Below are 21,631 nucleotides of genomic sequence, written 5' to 3'. Positions count from 1 at the left end.
TTGATTTATAGTTTCTAACCTGACTGTGAGTAGAGTGGCCCTAATACCATGATTGTCTAAGCGTTTCATGCTTAATGGAAGTTTTCAGTGTAATAGATGGCCATGCTCGGATCCATTTCCAGTTCAGGACAAGTCCATTTTCATCAGATGTCACGACTACAGATGTACATACATAAGTCGTCTGCTTTCCAATATTTACAATGTTGAATCAAGCAAAGGAAAATAATGACAACAACAAATTTGCTTTTCAAGTGGATTTAACAAGCGGTTTAATTTCTATTTTCATGTGTGCAAAGGGATATAATTCCAAACTCTCAACATAATGATTGCCGAACAGGATGAACTACGTCATTATGTTGTCTGATGGAAATAAACTTGCATATAGTGTACGCAATATGGCACCATGTTAGTATGGAAAGTTCATTAAGCATGAAATGGTGCAAGGGATGCCAGCATTAGTGCCATTCTGGTCACAGTCAGGTTAGAAATTTTAAATCAATGATTCAGTTGACTTAGTTCTGTGCACTTTTTATCACATTAAACATTTTCATTATTGAATTCGGTAGGGGGGTACAAACAAATGGGGATATATTGTCAGACTATAGTATTTTTGAGAGGTGGTTCAGGAAGGACAAGTTGCTTGTTTATCATGCTTATCTGATTGCACTGTTGGTGTTTTAAACCATTTTAGTATTAAGCATAGGATAAGTAGGCTGAGTAAACTTTATGAAGAATTGATTTTGAAGTCACTGCCGTTGGTACAAAAAGTGAACATGCAATTTTTCCAAGCCCAGGTGTTACAAGCATTTGGGAGAATCAAGCCTCTTTAATGTGCTCTGATGTAAGACAAACAAAATTAGCAGATAATAATTGCTATATGACATTTTAATTGACAGATTGAAACATGAATATGTACACCTTCCATTGCATGTGTATCATATTTTCAGGTACGAGTTTTCACCTATGCGGTGGGACCCACAGCAAGTCCTGTTAGTGCCATTAGATGGATGGCTTGTGCCAACAAAGGTTTGTATTCTCAATGTGTAACAAAATATTTTATTATCATTGAACTCTTAGTTCACATAGTCACAAGCTAAACAGGTTTAAGATATTGCCTTGTATCTGCCATTCATTGCTTAATTGGTTGTGTATTATTTGTTCTCCATCTGGTAGTATTTGCTTGTTGATAAAGTGATATCACCCCAGATACTTCAAATAACCATATCAGTGTAGATGCTTTAAATAAGCATGATATCACTCAGTGCTTTATATAATCATAAGATCACTCCAGATGCTTTAAATAACCATATCACTGACTCTAATTGCTTCAGATAATCATGATACCACTCCAGTTTCTTTAAATAATCATGATATCACTCCATATGTTTTAAATAACCATGATATCACTCCAGATGTTTTAAATAACCATATCACTGACTCCAATTGCTTCAAATAATCATGATATCACTCCGGTTTCTTTAAATAATCATATCACTCCATATGTTTTAAATAAACATGATATCACTCCAGATGTTTTAAATAACCATGATATCACTCCAGATGCTTTAAATAACCAGGATATCACACTAGATGCATTAAATAGACATGATATCACTCCATATGTTTTAAATAAACATGATATCACTCCAGATGTTTCAAATAACCATGAAATCACTCCAGATGCTTTAAATAACCAGGATATCACACTAGATGCATTAAATAAACATGATATAACTCCAGATGATTTAAATAACCATGTGTTGCTCCATATGCTTTAAATGACCATGGTATCACTGGGGGTGCTTTATAATGATAATAATAATAATGGGGACTTTGTATAGCTCCTAATCTTTAGAAGCTCTAAGCACTTTACAATATTAGACAACACCTAAAAACAAAGAAAAAAAGAAAAAAAATATAATGGTATGATTACAAAAAAAACACACCATGAAATTAGAAAACATAAAACATGCTGAAAACATCCAAGGTAAGGAAACATTATTTGGTCTTTAATTATGTTCTTGCAATCAAAATGGGTCAGTTTTAACAGTGCTATAGAATGAGATCACTTTGTCTTTGTGTCTAAGTTCAGGGGGCAATTCGTTCCATGTTGCTGGGCCCTGGTATGCAAAAGAACGTTGTCCGCATGACTTAATTTTCATAGCGGGAGTAATGAGAATACGAGTGTCATATGAGGAGCATAAAAATATCTTGCTGGTGTGTACACATGGGTGAGGTCGGATAGGTATGTTGGACTGGAGCCCGTTAGAGAAACGAAGCACAGAGAACAAGTTTGTGTTTGATTCTGGATTGAATGGATAGCCATTGTAGGGTACTGCACCTCTCTACACCTTGGATGGTAGCATCAACTTCAGTTGAGTGGCTAGATTTGTATATTTGGGTGTCATCAGCGTACAATTGGTGAGACATTGGATGATCATCTATGACACTTAAGAGTGGCTGAATGTATAGAATGAATAGAACAGGTCCAAGAAATATATATAAAATGTGACGATTTGTTGCCATGCAAGAAGCAAATGACTCTGAGAAAAAAGACTATTGCTTTAATTAGAAGCACGCAGGAGAAGCAGTTGTCATTGATGTGGAAGCGACCAACTTTTCAAACCTTCAGTCTTTTCCAGTCAGTAATTTATAAAAGGAAACTCAATTATTACATGTTTTGTTGAAACAGGAATTTGGATTTTAAACATGGTTATGGTGTTTATCCTGGGTCTTAACCACCTGTTCAATGATATTTCCTGACAAAAAATGTAGTTACTGCAAAAGTTTTATTGCAGTAGTAGATGAGTTAGATTTGTGAAGCAGATAATTATAAATCTCATTTATATTAAGTCATCAAAATTAATTCTAATAATTCTTGTTTTTATCTTCAATGCATTGTTTTGTTATTCAGTAAAGGTAAACTATACATCACCAATGAGTGCTCACTCAATCGGCAAACACGTGCACCGAAACAATGCCATTATTGAAATAAGTTTATCATACAGACTGATAGATTAATGTGCCTACCTAATGAATTATTGCAAATGATCAGCATTAGTCCCACAGAAAATGGTTGTGTCCACTATGTAGAATTGCCTTTTTTAAGAATCTTAAAAAGGAATGCTGCTTGTATTTGTCACTTTATGATCGTATGATAAATTGACCGATGGCTGAAAAATTAGAAAGTTCTTAGGTAAACAGGAAAAGCTTTCCATGGTGTGTTTATGTTAATAATTGGAAGGAGCAAACTTGTGCAAATATACTGTAGAGGTCCAGAAAATTTGTTTGTCAGGAGCCATTTTGGTCATAGCTACATACATGTACCTGTCCCCTCTCCATCACCACTTCCTCTTACCTCAAAAAGTTAACCCTACAGATATAAAGATATTCTGAAATTATGAATTTCAAACAAGTTTTGAATTCATATCGATATTTCCATATTATTAAAACCTCATTATTTTAACTTCTTAAATTGTATTCAGAAATATAGGCATCAGTTTAGAAACATAGCGATATACACACTTGTGATTTTAATGGTAATGTTACATGTGCTGTAGTATACATTGACTGAAACAGAACCATTTAAAGTGTAGGGATGGAGGGATTTGCTGTTGTAAATAAACATGCTACTTCCTGTTTTTGTTGTGCAGTTGTGTAAAGTCATTGTTATCAATATTCTTCAACTAATGTAGGGCTTAATCCATTTATCATTTTCTCATTCATTTAGAGAATGACTCAACTGTTTTTGGAGATAATTCTTAACCCATGAAATCAAATGTTTCGCTGTCAGGCTTTGTTGAGTCAGTTTCAGCCTTCTTCATCATTTTGGACAGCCATGCAAAATCCTGTGTTTGGTCGGTTGTCTTAAAAACTTGTTGAAATCTAAAAAGTTCATTTTATCATAGAAAAGCCCTTCACTTTGTTGAAAAATTCTTTTTTTACGTATTTATGCGGTGATGAAGTAACATGGGGGAAGTTTAATTTTTTGTAAGAATAAATACTTTTTGAAAATTTGTGCATGTCATGGAAAACTCTTTAAAAAATCCTTGATAAAGAAACAACTTCCTGGAGCTGAATGAAGCATGATGTTGCTTTTTTGTTGTTGTTGTTGTTGTTCTCGGGTTTAATGCCATTTTTCAGCACAAGATAGGCTATACATGGCCAGTATAACTGGTGGAGGAAGAACCCCGGAAAACCCAGGGAAGAACCACCAACCCACGAGAAGCTACTGGCAGGCTTTCCCACTTACCCATGCTAGCCGAGGCTTGGACTCGAACCCTCGCAGGTAGAGGTGAGATGGCAGTGATCCTGAACGGTGAGCGCTTTAGACCACTCGGCCACTCGGGGCCCCCATGACGTTGCTGTGTTCATCTTAATATGATGAATTCTTATGGAACATATTTTTTCAGACAGTTGTTGTGGAGGCCATATATTTGTGAAATTTATTAGAAAAGCATTCAATGGAGATTTACCATGTTGTGACCCAAAAGAAAAATGAGGATATACTTAACTAATAAATGTACCAGAAAGAGTGTCATTTTCAGTTCCAGATTTGCTGCTGAGTGTTAGTATTATCCTTCCATGATTAACAGTACCAGTAAAGTAGGATGATTAAACTTTTGTATTTTAATCATGTCCCCAAATAAATCTTGGAAGATGATAATAGAAGTTAGTTGTTGTTGCCAGCATGTTTTTTCTTCATTCTTGCCTATACTTGACATATTTTATTCTGAAGGTATCATATGCTGATACAGTGTAACATAAACCTGGTGGTGCAAGAAGCTGATGTAATGTTTGTAGCATAGACCTTGGGACAATCATTCAGTTATATTTTTTTTTATCTGTCCAGGAGATAAGCTCTGACACCACTTTTATATTGGGTTTTACAATTCTAAAGAGTTTAATAAACTAACAAAAATAATGATCAGACAACTTTAGTTGGCGACAATTGTTAATTGCCAGACAAAGAAACAATTTTTAAACTGGGCCTAGTCACCTTTGAATTAAGCTTAGACGGCATGACAAACAGAAACAATTTTTAAACGGGTCCTAGTCACCTTTGAATTAACCTTAGTCTGTGGCACCTTAATTGACTGTCTGACGAAGAAACAATATGTAAACTTGATGCATTGACTTTCATTACTGTGTTGGGTTTTGTTCAGTATGAGAGTATGAGGGATAAAGAAAAGTAATAGACATGTCTGGCAGCAACAGATATTTCAGGACTTTCGTTTTCAGTTTGTGTGTGCCTGTGTGTGTCAATAGACAAGTTTTGGATGATTTTGTCACTTAAAGTCTATAAAAAATTCTAAAAAGAACTTTTGCCATGATTTGCTTGTTTTGTGATTTGAATGTACTATACCTTGCAGGATACTTTTCACAGATTCCAGCAATGGGAGCTATCACATCCAAAGTACAGGTATTTCATATTTCTTTTAGCACACTACTGTATGGTTCATAAATTACATCAGAACAATTTGATAAGATTTTTATCTCACCTGCATAAGCATGATCAGACATGGTAGTCACTTTTCTGGCAGTAAAATCAACTGCATTTTCATCATTGTCATCAACAATGTTAAAGTTTTGAGATAATTTGGTTCAACTTAAAATAATATGCATGCAGATAAGACACTGAGTTATGCTGAATTTGTCTGTAGGGCTCAAGCAAAACATACATGGGACCCATGGAAGACACTTTCAACATGAAGTAGTTAGCCATATGTGTGATTTGGAATTTTTTTATTTTAATTTGAAATCTTTGTGTGATTACAGTACCCTGTTATATTCTTTAATAAATACTGCCTTTCCTGGGTGCCATGTATGTTTAAACATAACAACCTGTATTGTCTCACCTGCAAGTGGATGGCAAGATGTGTGATAACATTCTGTGTTAAAGTCCTTTGCCAGTGAGATACATTGGGGTGAATGAGAACATTGTGCACAGGTAAGACACTGCATTCCATTGAAATCTTGCAAAATGTACCTACAAATAGAGGTATAGAGCTCATTAAAATTTGATTCCTTGCTAAAATTCAATTGTACAGACTATGCATTCCAATCACAGCAGGTGCTGACGTTTCAGGCTAAACAGCAATCAGTTTAATTCTTTTTCTTTTCCTTTGTGAGCAGAGAAAAAGACATACTTATGGCTTTTTATTGGCTGTGACAGAAGCTGTATTGCTGTCAGCATTAAGACTTGTATGGTTAGAGTTGGAATTGTAAAGAAATAATGAAAACATATCAACACATTTTTTGAGCCGGATGTTAAGTGTCACGGAACTCTTTATTCAGTTTTTTAAAACTTTTTGTTTTGCTTCAGACATTTCCATGACATTGATTACCTAAAGTATGAATGCTTGGATTTCAGGAACATGTAGAAGTGATAGCACGCCCTCTTGCTTTAAAGCAACTTGAGTTAACATTGTGGACAAGCATCTATCAGAACTATTATAGAGAACCGGTAACATATTAGTCACCTAATTCATGGTAGGACAATCACCGAGTGCCGAGACTTTCATCTCAAATACCCAAAAGATGGGTCATTTGCCATCAGTGTTACTGTCATTATATAAATTAACCCCCAAATGATGTTTTAATAATACAAACTTAAAAGAAGACAGTGTCTCAGAGCAGATGAAATTCCTTACCCAAAATATCAATCTTTATTCTTGGAACATCTGTTTTATATGTAGTTATCTTTGTGGTGTTAATTGTGTAGAATCAAGGTTTTCTTATCCTGGATCTGAAGTTCCTTACTGCAGTACAAAGGTAAATAGAGCTGATTGAAGTAGGTAACAGGAGCCTATTGAAAGCAAATAGTTTATGGGTAGTTACTTTGTGTGGCATTTGCTTATTGCATACACTCATGTACAAGTTTGATTGAAATGCAAAAACAGCATAGACTCAGATCTGCTGTCACATAATGCAGTGGAAGATTGGGTCATTGTTGTTTATTCTACTCATTTGTCCCAACAGAATGCATTAACTCAGATCTGCCATTGCATTATAGAACAGTAGATAATGGTTTTTATTATTTGTTACTAATATACCAACTTCATTATTGATGATCTGTCATTACATTATGCAATAACAGATCATCATCTGTGCTTTGTTTACTGAACAGTTATGAGACTTCATATTGCAGATCTGCAACCACATTATGTGACAGATGATCATGTTTGCATTGTTTATAGGCAGAACTGACTTGTACACAAGTATATTTATGGTATTCCTTGTTCACATATTGTCATATTATATTAAACAAGTTTAGAATTAATTAGAATCCTGACCTAGAAATTGTACTGCAGTGACCCACAATGCACCTATCTTGAGTATTTAACACACACACACACACACACTCACTTTGTTTGGAGTACTTGTTACGGTTGTTGGAACTCATCATCCAGTCAGATTTAATTAAGAACTTTTAACATGATGGATGTAGATAGTGACTGACAGGTAAAAAATTTATTGGCAGAAATTTAGTAAAGTAGCAAATATAAGTAACATGCCTAGCAAGTGACCTGTCTACTAGAAATGATTGTCTTGGACACTTGGTGACATTTTTTCCTGTATTTTCTCTCTCTACACATTTAATTTAGACTGGTTGTGGTTTTTATTATAAGAAGCACATTTTCTTGTGGTGAATGGATGTATATTTTTCTGATTGGCTCGTAACTTTCCTCTTTTCTATTACATTATCAATTCTTTCATTATCATTATCACTATACTGTCATGATTTCAAAGGCCATTTATAATTCATCGCTTGTTCTCAATTTCAATACTTTAAACACTTTTGTTTTCTTTCCATTCTTTTCTACTCTCAAAAACTAATTTTTCACTAATCCTTACTCTTATGTGATCTGAGATACAAAGGTAAGTGTTCAATTTCCTGTTTGAGAACAGGAAGAGAAAGAGGTTGTGAATGTGGTCTTTTTAAAAAAGTTAAAACAACTTTGCTTTTAAAAACATTGGATTGAATAATTTATGTATAGTATTTCTCACATGACAAGACCAGGGGCCAGCTTGATAAATATGTGAAAGAGTTGGTGGTGGGCTTACTGTCAGCCAAATATATCCTTTGTAAATATTTGTAAAATAATAGGTAGTGGGCTTTTATAACATTTTATTTTTCCAATCCATTTTGCATGCTTCTCTGAGTCAGAAGAGTTTCAAATCTATTTAGTTATTAAGACTATTTATTTATGGTTCACCATCTCTTGTTTGCATTATTAGAATGTGTTGAAATTTGAAAAACATATCATGAGCAATGCATTCCTGTCATCAAGATGGAATCCAGCAGAGTGAAATTTTTGATTGTTAAAAATTGCCTGCAGATGAGGTTTTGACCTGTGGCCAGGCATGTTTTCTAGAACCAAAGGGTTGATTATCATCCAAAGGGTTGAACATCATGTTGTTCCTACTGTTTTATTGTGAATATAGAGTTTCATTTTGGTAGTAAGGTATTTGAATAAATGTCACCACATTGTTGGCTAAAACTATGGTCAGCGGATTCAAGGGTTGTTCCTACTTGCTAACTCTCCAACATCAATTATTAATTTGATTAGAGCTGCATTCAAAAAGGCTAGCATTAGATATTATTAAGGTAGCACCATACCAGAGCTGCATTCAAAATGGGTAGCATTAGATATCATTAAGGTAGCACTACATTGAGAATCCACAGTACAGGCTGCAAGGAAATGGTGCTCAGTAACGTAAGCAGTTCAGATATGTAACCTGAAACTGAATGCAAATTTTGTTTTATTCACTTAAGAGCTTGCCAACCAAGACATTTATACTTAAACAGAGAATTGGAAAATCTGGATATGCTGTTAATTTACCTTGAATTTAGTACATCTGACATGCATATAGATTTGTGTACTTGACATTATGGATTGAATATAAATTATGTAAAGATCAGTAATGTTCTTTAGTTAATCTTGGAAGAGTACAGTTTAAATTTTGGAAACTTTAATGCTTTGCCAATTTTGCAAGCAGTTGCCCACCATGTTGACCACTTTTATGAGAGGACAGTCTGTTCATTTGGCACCTTAGATCACACTGCCAAACATGATCCCCTCCTTGGGAAAGGTGCTTAGCTTCCAACTGCTCAGCATGATATAGCCAGTAATGTGTTTAAAGAGGTTTTCAATCTCCCCCTTCAATAATTATCAAAGTATATGTAGCCTAAACTTATTCTCACTAAATGAATCATAGATAACAATCAATATTTCTGGTACAGGAATCTTGACATATTGCAAATCAAACATTGTATATTAAAATGTATATATCTGTAATGAAATTTGATATTTGCCTGCTTAGAATATTCTTGGATCCATTATCAAGACTGGGAATGTTGAATTTCTTAAATATATTTTCATGGTTATTCCAATTAATGGCATGGAATATGTAATAGCTGAGGTTTGAGGTTAATTTTCAGATCAATAATTTTTGGGTGATGAGCATCCTGTATTATTTTTTGCTCATTTAACTTTTCACTGCTTTGCATCAATCATTATATATGTTATTTTCATCCAGTTGCAGCAAAACTAAGTGATTGCAGGAATGGGAAGATATTTATTATTTAAATACATTTTTGGATACTCTTAATTCATTATATTTGTAGCTGCTGCTGTTGTTGTGGGGTTCAATGCCATATTTCAGCACAAGATAGGCTATACATGGCAACCAGTATCAGTGGTGGAGGAAGAGGCCAGGAAAACCCTGGAATGAACCACCGACCCACTGTAGTTTCTGTAAATCTGTTTGCGTGGGTTTTATGAAGTACAGGAGTATTACCTGAGAAGCTATGTTTTTGTATGCTTGTATTTTACAAGCAAATTACATGTATTTGTTTTTTAAATGAATGATGCTTTTACTGGATATACTTGCTTATAGGTCAGACCCAGATTGACCATCACACTAGCAGATCTGGGTCTTTGAAGTTTGTTATGAGTAATCAGTAAAACAATCAATCTTGGCCCTGATCTGCGATACATTATGCGACATGGAATCAGGGTCTGTGTTGTTTGCAATTGGATTGGACTTCTGTGCGAGTACATGGAGTAATTAATAAGCCGTGAAAAGGTTATGTTTAATTTATAATGCTTTTGTAGAGATTGTGGCATCATGATTTTTCAGGTCATCCCTTTTATTCCTTGTTGATGTCAACCCTTTATGTGTAGAGTAGTGGTGAGCAACATATTACATTGGAATTTTACTTTTCCTTATTTCAATTTCTTTAAATACATTATCCTATCATAATGCTTTAGGAGAACTACTTCTACCTCGCAAATCCAGCTCTGCCAGATACTACTTTTATAGCTAAAGGGAGCTAAAAATGTCTGCCACCCTGTGTGTTGTTATGCAGTTATTTCCCCTTATGTATAAGACTTGGCAGCAAAGTCTAAGAACTTTTAAGTTACTATTTCCATTTGTGCCAAGACACATGCTGCTTTCATCACAAGAGGCCTCACAAAAGCCAGAATCTACATTCTACGTGAAAATTTCTGGCAGTTAAGGGAGATAAATCAACTTTTCAACCACAAAGTGCTGGGCATTGACATGCTGTAAAGGCACCCAAGTCACCACCACAGGACTCAGCATTACTGGCATCTCTCTCTACCTTGCCTCTTCAGGGTTTAACTTATCCCTATTGCAGAACAGCAATGCCCGCATTTCTTGTAAGCAATGGTGGATAAAGCACCAAGAGGGTCCTATCCTTCATTCCAGTGTTTCACTGAACACATTTTGGCCAATACTGTACCCACAGCTACTAATTTACAGTTGGTGGAACACGACTCCATGCTCTCTGCCTGCACTTCCTAAAGGACCAACATAAGGGCAAGTTAAGATCACAGCCTTTGTCCTAACCATTATTTTAATGCCTAGATGTAAGAAGTCTGCAAACAGCCGCCAAGGAGACCAAATTCCCTCCCACAGCTACCACAGCATTGATGCAGTTATAGTATGGGAAATGAACAAAAGGACCCAAGGGCCACACACAGGACACAAACCTCTGAAAACCATCCTACTGAGCAATGCCACATTTATCGCAAGCCAAAGCGGATGAAGCACCAAGAGGGTCCTATCCTTCATTCCAATGTTTCTCTAGTTTTTTTTATCCCATACTTGTCATGGTCACAAAAGCAACAGCACTCTGTCTTTTGCATCAACCTAAGTGTCCTCAATCAGTTCATTCACACCCCTTGGTTCTGAGTGGAAACACCACGGTACACCTGAAATGCTGCCCAAAGAGGGAGACTTCACCATAAGCATGGATTTGAAAGATACAACCCTTTATGTCCCTATTCATAAGGTTTCCAGGACATTCCAGCAATTCACCTACATCATATACCAATTCAGGGCACTTCCACTGGTATTCAGCATCAGCCCCTGGGTCATCACTCGTATGATGAATCAAGTGATGGCATATGTCCGGACCATTTCTACGGTGGCAGCATCAAGTTACCTGGTTGACATTCTGCAGAAACATCAGGTGAGTTATATCTAAACAAGGCATGATAAGCCCAGTGGCACTTTTTAACAGCCTGGGTTTCTCTTCAACAAGGAAAAATTCAACCTAGTACCATCTCAACAATTTGTTCATCTTGGTATGGGGTTCAATACACAGGCAACAATTGTTTGTCTCCCTCAGAATTGAAAATCTGAACCATATTGGCTTCTTTACTCCTGTGGAAAAAAATTTCGATATGGGAATTCCTTTGCCTTCTAGACTTGCCCAATGCAGCAGCAGACCTCATTGTCCTGGGTTGCTTTTTTATGTGCCCATTGCTAATGATTCTTCTGTCCCAATGGAAACCAAACAGTTTGCCTACTGGACCAGCCTCTCACCATCTGGACACATTTGAGGTACCATCTGTGGAATTAGGGCATCCAACTGGGCCCACGGCAGGTATAACTCTTCATGTCTAACTGCCTGAGATTACAGTCTGTACCAAAGCAAGTACTGAAGTCTAGGAAGCCCACTTACTACCATCCTCACAGGAGAACAGTGATATATAGTCTCCCCAGGAATGCCATCTGCATATCAATCTTCTGGAGATGAATACCATTGTGAAAACCTTTCACTGTGTCAGGAATATTTAAATGGCAAGGGAGTTCTCATTCAGTCTGAAAACTCTACAGTAGTGACTTATCTCGAACAACAAGGAGGAATCAAGCCCCCAGAACAACCAAGATGGCAGTTATTTCATTCCAACCTGAATCTACATGTCAAGATTATATTAAACAGGCCCTCAGAAATAAACACATCTCACAACCAGTTGTGGAGAGAATCACTCCTGCAAGAAGGCCCTCCACTCTGAAAGCATATGAAGGAAAATGGCATGTTTTCACCTAGTGGTGCACAAATGAACACATCATTTCTTTTCAGGTATCTATACTGCAAAAAGCTAACTTCTCTGGCTCTCTAAAGAAAGTTTGCACAGAGTACAATAAAAGGATACTGCTCCATGAACACTGACACATTTTGTCTTGACAGAAGATAGGATATCAGACCAAACAAGGTCTAGTCTGACATTCTCTCTATCTTTAAGTATACATGACTAAATATGTTAGCTCTGTGCCCAAAGTAGAACCTGCCTTGGGTATTAACCTGGCTGAACAAGACACCTTTTGAACCACTCTTAAGGGCATCTCTGGCACACCTTTCATACAAGACCTGCTTCCTCATGTCATTAGTGATGGTGGGTAGGGCTATTGAATGCATACCCTATCAGTAGACCTGAATTACATGCAGTTCCAACAAAATGGGTCAGTCTTGCTCATGCCAGAATCCTCTTTCATCACCAAGAACAGGCTGCCTTCCACAGGTAACCATACTTTTGTCATGAAACCTCTATCTAGTCTGGACACATCAGCTCAAGACCACCTACAAGACCCAGTTCAGGCTTTGAAGTGGTGTCTTAATATAAGTGAGCTGCTGTGGAAATGGAGATCACACCTATTTTTACCTCAAGAGGAATAGGAAGTTATATCAACACATTTCTCGTCCTGGATTAAGTGGGATATTTGCTTTGCATATTGAGAAATAAATCCCAGTTCAAATGAACTTATTACACATTTCAACTCATGTGGTTAGAGCAGTTGTCACCAGCCTAGTATTCATCTGGATCTGTTTGTTAACTGACATCATTCAGGCTGTTGGATGGAAATCAAGTCCACATTCTTTAGCTTTATCTCCAAGAGCTGTCACACCAAAGAGCCCAATTCGATCTGGTAGGAACTATATCCGCTACTCAACAGTTCACCCATCCAGGTCAATTGATAGCTTCTTAAGACATGGCTTCATGACTTCCATTGGATTGGAGGGGAGGGGATTTTTCTCTATATGAAGCCATGCCCTGACAGATGGAGTCCTCTCCAGTCAGGTTACTTAGAAGCTGTCTCACATACCTTAGAAGACCTGAGATAGTATCTCCAGGTAAAGGGGACGTACCACCCTTCGCCTCTTACCTATTCTCCAAAGGTAATACAATTGGGTAACATATTTTTAAAGAAGAAACCAGCTTTTCCTAGTATAGTATGTTTCTTCAAGAAACTTACCCAATCATAATACACGTACACCCTCCCTGCAGTTGCATCCACAGAGAGCATGCCTTCCACTTAAGTAGTAACTGAAAGATTCTTAGACTTTGCCACCATGTTTTATACATAAGGGGAGATCATTCTGCTCAACTGCCACATAGATCAGCAGACAACTCTTTGCTCCCTTTAGCTCTAAGCAGTATCTTGGCGGTCTGGATTTGCGAGGTAGTAGTAGTTCTCCTAAGGTATTATGATTGGGTAAGTATTCTTGGAGAAGCATGTTTTACTTGAAAAAATTGGTTTTATTAATTTGTTTTGCTTATTTGAGTTGTTTTTTAGCAATTCCTTTAGTTTTGTTATATGTTGCTAGTCTTAGCTGAAAATTGGGAATTTCAATACCTGGATGAAAAGGCATTTCAATACTGGATGTGAGAAAGTCCTTTAACAAGTTTTGTAATCTTTAAAACATGTAACTCACCAATAACAATTTAATACAATATATAATAATACTGAACTAGTAAAATTTTTATTGTTAGTCGTAATTTCAAATTGTTTTACATCCAGTAACATCTAATCATTTTACTAAATTAATGTTGACTTTTAACATTTACACTGGAGCAGTAAAATGCTGATTGTTTGAATCCATAGGAAAATATTGTTTTTTCAGAAAGTTATTTATCTTCATAATTGATATTTCATTATTTGGGTATTTTAACCTTCTAGAGCATGGTGGGAGTCTATACAAGTGATCTCAGATATGGATAATGGGGGATTTTATATACAACCAGTTTTATATTTCTAATTTAAACATTGTATTGGTTACCATGGTAACAAAATTGACTCACTACTTAAAGGATATAAACAAAAACAAAACAAGTCAGAAATATTACTGTTAGGATCTGTTTTACAAGAATATTTATAAACTTAGTTTTTACATACCACACTGTAAGAGGAAGAAATTCATGCAGATTGTCAGAACTTTGTTCCATTGTTTATTATAATTGACTTTTATCCATATGCTTCACGTTATAAATGACTTAAAAAGCATCAAGTCTTATATAATTCCCGTTTTCAGTGGTGTGAAAGTCTGCGTCCTTTTCCTACAGTGATTGGCATGATGATTTCATGATGGCATTGCTGATATGATGTCATTTGTTGCCTAAGTGTATTGTGGCACTTCGAACTCAGAGATTGGATGTACATTGACATGGTTGAGACTTCAGTTGCAATCAAATAATGAAATCAGTAAAATGCTTGTTAAATTTTAATAAATGAGAAGCATACAGAATCTTAGGAAATTTGCAATTTATGGTACATCATAAATCAGTTGCACAGGCTTTTTGTTGAGGTCATCTCAGCAGTGTGATGCTGAAAAAAAATCCATAACTAGCATACATTTTTTCTCAGAATTTGCTAAGAGAAAACATTGATCCTCATTGTTTGCAGATTTGATGAATTTGTAAATTACAGTTCAGGTATTATTCAGTGAACAATTATTGTCAGGGTACTTTATTACAATATTTCTTTGTAATGATCTTTACTTGTAAATAGATGTTCAGCTGGGGCTAGTGCAAGAAAATAAGCCCTGGCCTTTAATTTTTAAGTGATAGGGATAGCTTGGATGCATAGCTATGAAATCTTTTTGGCGTTTTCAAACATTATATATGCAGCATTTCACAAGTGATTATCCTTAGCTGTATGTCTTGGTATATGAATAACAGCTTCCAAGAACATATTTTGTTAATATTCTTTGAAATAATTTGTTTATACAGATTGTGCATTGATCCCTATGGTGGGAAGAAGACTGGGGGTAAATGGGGTTTGACAATTTGAAATGTAAAGTATTGTAAAGATAACATAGCATTTAGGATCAGTAGAAGTCCAGTTTAGATTCCTCAACTGACTTGGTCGGCTTAAGTTTAGATTTGAAGATGGTATAATTTTCATTTAAAGAATATTCATTTCTTGCAATTAGATTATCTACTGGATAAAGCTATCAAAATTTTAGAAAACTTGTACAGATATCCATTGATCATAATTATCAGTTACATGGGTACCCGATCAAAGGGAAATTGTATTATTACTTATAATATTATTACTAATAGAAATGGCAAAAAGCATAATTAGAGCATGAATGAGCAGTTTGTATATTGCATACCATAATTAAAGAACATTGTATAAAATATATACATTTGTTTTTGCTACTTACCTAGATCTGCAGTTAAAATTCTTGTCACAAATTGATTAAATTCACGTGGATTAATAGCTAGTATAAGATTAAGGCACAAATCAAGTCAGGAAATTATTTATGCAATACATTTACTTTAACTAGTCTACATTCTAACTAGTCTACATGTACTGTCACTGAATGGTCCACAAATAAAGAATGCTATATTACATCACTGCCTAATTCTTCTTTCAAAATTTGTAAGTGCTACTGATTTGTGCTTTTCCTGATTCAACATGTTTTTAAGTTTAACAAATTCCTCTCTAAATTTTTTTCAGTCATATAACATTTATGGGTCACATTGAGAAAGCCCATTTCCTTTAATATCTGGCACCATTTTTGTTTCCAATTTAGACCGGTTCACTACATACGTATGTATCAAAATATAATGAATCTTTGACACATGGCTTTACATTCAAGAAACCTGTTTTGTTGGAACTGTTTCATGTAGAGTTACTATAAATAGAAAATAAGGAAATTAGACACGTCTAATGATGGATAAATGCACAGCTGCCTAAAGTCACATGACACAAGCCTCGAACTGTAATTGTTATTGTGTGTCTTGTTTGCTTCTGATATCTTTGATCAAAACTTGGAAATATTTTTTTTAAAAAGTTTTAATGGGTACTTAGTTGCCCATTGCATTACTCTTTTTATAATCGACAGGCAGGTACCTGTTGACATCTTTATTATTGGATGTGTTTGATGAATCAAATTAGTGTCTAAAAAGGGTTACTCAGTGTATTAAACAACTGAGGAAACTGGATTTGATTTTCAAAACAGAGTTGTGTTCTAACTGTACTTAGTTCAATAACTTATAAAAGATTATTAATAAATATATAAAGCTGATTATGGACTGTTATTGGTTCACATATAAGTTGAGATTGTCTGATTTTCATGAACTTAAGAACACAAGTTTAACAAACAGAAACAGTAAAATACAAATTATAGCCTTAAAATTAAAACGAGAAAAATCAGGGCTTGGTTTATGAAATATTGAACCTTTTGCTTGTTTTTATTCCCTTTTTGTGAGTGTTTCTGTAGGATTTGGATTATGCATTTATCATTTTATTCCCTTTTTTGTCTCCTTACATCTGTTTGCTAAATTTTTGTTTTTTCAATTGATTTGAACCATTTTGTTTAATAACATTATTCATTTTATAATTTTAGCAGAGATCTTCTTAATATTTATGCCATCCAAAAGAACATTTCTCCAGCAAGAAATGTTATTGAATCAATATGTCTGAGAAGATTTTTTTTTTTAAATTTAAACATAGGGTTTTTGCTTGCAGTTTAAATCATGAAGAGTTTGATAGGTCTGTATAGGTTTTAGAAACTAAGCAAAGTTTATTGCCCATGTACTGTACTTAATGTTCTTTCAGTCACAAAGAATTTACCACTGACTGCTCATGAATTGTTTTCTTGATTGCATTTGTAAATAAATGCATAGTGTATTTAATGTACTGTGCCCTAATATGTGCTATTTTGTGGTCAAAACTTGCACAGCATTTGCTGTACTGGGTGCATATCTTTCAATCCCATCTTGTCATGTTTGAAGGAGGCAGCTGCTGCAGCAACCTATAATCTGGGCTTATCTTGGGACGCTGTACTTTATAGGTCAGAACCAATAGCAAACTAAACAGACCCTGATCTGATGTTGCATATTCTGCAAGCAGATCTATGGTCTATGCATTTTGTTGGGATTAATCAATAGAACAAAGAGTGTAAACCCTGATCTGCTAGTGCATTTTGCAATGGTGGATCTTGGTCTTTGTTTGAAGATGAATTTATAGCAAATTCAGACAGAATGTCAGATGTATTTTTTTCCATTTAATGGATTAATAGATGCTCAGAAAAATCTTGCATAACCTTCATTCAGCATGAATGTATTCGGAGAGATAATGTACCTTTAAAACAGTGAGTTCCTTGTACAGATGTAGGATGTTAACACATTTCATATATACATACCATATATACTTACCTATAAGACAAGTGCAGCTGCACACTACATAACCATAATACACCATTGCATAATGTACCAGTAGATAAGGGCCTGAATTATTTGTTCTACTGATTACTTCTAGACCCAGATGTGCTGGCAAATTGTCCAACAGCAGATCTGGGTCTATACGATTTGCATTTGAATCCAGGCAAGTATATATAGTGCACTTGATATGGAGATTGTTTATCATATTGTTGGTGTTTGCTTATTATGATGAATTAAAACCTCATAAAATTTTTTAAAAAATAACATTTATGGAGCACTGTACTGCATTCCATTGAATACAGTGGCGCTATAATGATAATTTCAGGATGGTTATCGATTCCCAGTATTTTTAGATTCGAAGTTATAGTTTTGAATGTAAAATAATGTTTTCACCTTTCATAGGTGAGACACAGTGTTCCTTTGAATTCTTATTCTAAGAATTCCTTGGTTATGCGTAGTTTCTTATCTTTACTAGCCAGTGATGATTGATGCACATCTGTTTCTCATCAGCCTGTGGCATATTTTACTTGCTGACACAGGATCTGAAATTATGGTATCTGATTTGTTGCAGGTGACAGAAACTGATCCAATCAGATTGCTCATTACATTTACCAAGAAAGATTGTTCAGACCAATCAAAGCAGATTCTGTATGCAATAACACATCAGACTGAGTTACTCTAATTTGGCCTCTTTTTTTCTCCATTCACAGCATGTGGACATAATGGAAGTCAACATAATGTATACCTAATGGGTCTCATAATGAGTTCCTTCAATTATCAGGGTTTTTTTTCTTGCCTGCTGTTGGCAGTATTTCGTTCACATGTAAGAGGTCACTTGTTCCAAATCCAGATTTAACTGGCATAATATATGTCAAGTTGATATGGAGCGAAGTGAATCAACAATACCTGGCTAGTGAAGATTGAAGTACTGTGAACCATGCCCCTTTTTTTTGTTGTATATTCATGATAATATTATTTCATGATGCATTGAAGAAAAGCATGTTTTGAAAATCAAAATAATGATTCCTCTTTTATGAAGGTTTCCTCAAGTTTACAGTTTGGTTGTATGATTTGCAGGGATATATGAAAGCTTTCATAGAGGATAAGGCATATAACAATGTGAGCGATATCGCATGGGCGATATCTGCTGATCCAAGGGTAGGCTGACAGTTGGTTTTGTGAAGGGTTTGTGAATGGCATGGCTATAGTACACTTCACTAATACAAATTGACAGACTGGTTTACAGATAAATGTAAAATGCCCACAGAAAAAGGACGATTTTTAACGCTGTATCAGGACTCTTTTTAGAGCGGCTTCATTATAATAATTTATCAAGAGCGGGATTCAAAATCTACAAACAAAATATACACTTCACTAACAACGAGTTGATATGATATATATTGCAGCAAGAAAGACAGATTTGATAACTTGCTCTCATGTTGTGGTATAATATGTAAATATATTTATGTTATTAAGCAAAATGTTCATTTAAAAAAAAGCAAGCAGTAAGAACCAAAAGACATTTGTTTTACAAGAGATAGACAATTAGTTAGGGAAAGAAGTTTCTTTTGACCAGGTCCACCCAGATTGCTTAGCTTGTTTTGTGTCATCTCTTGATACTAATGGAATTCAACCTTTGATTGAAATTGGAATACTAAAATTATGCATGTCATCTGAACTAATCTGGTTAGTTTGATAATAGCTTTAGGATGTAGTTTTTTCATTGTACTTTAAAGACTACTGAAGAAATGACAAGTCAAAGGATACTCTCTTAATCTTTCTTAGTGAAGTATGCTTGATCTCATTTTGACATTAAAAGCATGTTTCATGAGTGGTCTGTTTTCACAATCAATTTAGTATGAGATTGTGCTTCAGTGTTCTCAGATATGATCTGAAATGCATGGTTGTTCCATGAGTGTGACAAAAGCACTAATTGGTTGGTTTCTGATGATGATTGTAAGAATACTTAATTAGCTGCAGTAGAAGAAAGTCTAGTACTTTGTAGCATTACCAGTGCTCTTCTGAGCTCAGCTTTGTGCATCATAAACATCGTCATTTGTCATTGAAGAGCTGTGTATCATTGAACAAAAACTCCTGTGGGCTCGGAGATATAGAATAGTCCCAATGTGATCTCCTGTATGTCATAAGAGGTGTCTAATGGATGCATGTGCAATGTGGCCAGCACAACCAAATGGCCTGGGTTCGAATCCTACCATTTGATCAGTTCAGATCAACGACCATGGTTGGTCCTTAGGTAATGCACTTTACTCTAGGTGCCTTGGCTCTGATTAACTTGCATGCATTTTTGTGTTCTAAAACATTTCAGCCATGAAAAGTTTAGCTATAAGCAAACAGTTTTTACAGAAATAACACTATTATCAGCCAAAAGGTATGAATTGTTTGCTACCAAATTTGTCCATTACATTCTGGCACTACTGGATGATGTCCAAGCTGGTTGTTTGCTTAGCAGTTTCAGAAATCTGGTTCCTTTGATTTACAATTGAGTGTGCTTCCCCAGTGCTACTGCATCAGTTTAAACTTATTATTGATGCCATTTCTGAACAAATAAACAATTTGAATCTTGGAAGCATGAGGAATCAGATGTTATGCATAACATTAATTACTCATCTAGAAAAGTGCTTAAAAATCTTTATAAAATTTGCTGAAAATAAAATTAAAAAATGTGCTTTGAGAATTTTTCCCGATACTGTATCTTGATAGGTCAAAGGTCCTGGTAATTTTTGATCTCATCAAAATATTATTTTCACAGTAAAAAGGTGACCATTTTGGTTCAACCTCATTTAGAATTGTGGATCATTGAATAGGACATCTAATTTATTACATGTTAGAAAACAAGAGAAACACTTCAATATTTATTACTTTTACAGGTAATTAATTGTAGCTAATGGTCTTGTGGTTCCTTTATTTCAATTAGGAATATGTCCCAGTGATTGGGAGACCTACAGCAATCAAGAACATCAAAATCATTGAGTGGGGAAATGTTGATAGAGATAAATTGGTATAATCAGTGTTTCCCATGGAAATTCCACTATTGTATTGTAATGTCATGTATTGTGATATTTTAGCTTTTTTATTGAAAGTAAAAATTAGCAGTTTTCGTATGTAGTGCTTCTTTTCTTTCCAGATTAAATTAACATTTAAAAAAGATAAAAGGTTGAATGATACAATGCTTTTAGTCATAATTGTACCACATTTACTGTAGTGAACACCTGATATTGATTGATATCTCTCATCTGCACATTTAATTTTAGTATGACTGTTGTTTGTTAATCACTTTTTAGAATGAAGAGAATGCTTAAAAATTGAAGCAGGTATTTTAGTGAACTACATGCACAGTTTACTGCGTAATCATTTCTTTGCAAAACTTTAGTTATAATTCAGTTCAACAATGTTTGGTTTATTCAAATTTCATATACCAAATATTGGTCCACAATAAAAAAAAACAATTTTCCTGTCCAAAACTTGTGGTTAAACTTCTTTTCACCTAGGTCATTTGTCCCAAGACTTGAAAAACAAAATAAATTTGTGTTGAATTTATGCCTTTTTCCCTGACACAGTACATTGCAATAACATTGATAAACAAAAATACTTATTTGATAATAAAATAAAAAGAAACTAACTTTAAAAAAAAATAATTATGGTGTCCCAACAAATAGTGTCCCAATATATACTGTAAATATGGTAATTTCACTTACATTGTCAACAAACATATTTTCAATTAGGTTTACTTAGGATACTAAAATTTTCAGTTAGGTTCTCTTACTGCCACAAAAGTGCTCACTTCTATGTGAACAAACTGATTCACTCATTCCAAAATAGAAGAATATGGAACAAAAAGTACA

The 21,631-nt window shown here is 34.9% G+C and overlaps 1 protein-coding gene across 1 annotated transcript in view; it reads left to right on the top strand.

Moving 5' to 3' along the window:
• The window catches only part of LOC149799696 (voltage-dependent calcium channel subunit alpha-2/delta-1-like), a 230,274-nt gene that overhangs the window by 118,826 nt on the left and 89,817 nt on the right, over positions 1-21,631 (top strand). The window contains exons 13-15 of the mRNA XM_089959053.1: positions 948-1,026; positions 5,373-5,422; positions 18,846-18,926. Coding sequence (XP_089815179.1) covers positions 948-1,026; positions 5,373-5,422; positions 18,846-18,926 — 210 coding nt within the window. The remainder of the gene's footprint in view (positions 1-947; positions 1,027-5,372; positions 5,423-18,845; positions 18,927-21,631) is intronic.

This window comes from Sinohyriopsis cumingii, chromosome 5 (genome assembly GCF_028554795.1).
Source record: "Sinohyriopsis cumingii isolate HCF-2022 chromosome 5, ASM2855479v2, whole genome shotgun sequence".
NCBI classification, from domain to species: Eukaryota; Metazoa; Mollusca; class Bivalvia; order Unionida; family Unionidae; genus Sinohyriopsis; species Sinohyriopsis cumingii.
The sequence above is the reverse complement of the archived record's forward strand: the minus strand, read 5'-3'. Positions and strand labels throughout refer to the sequence as shown.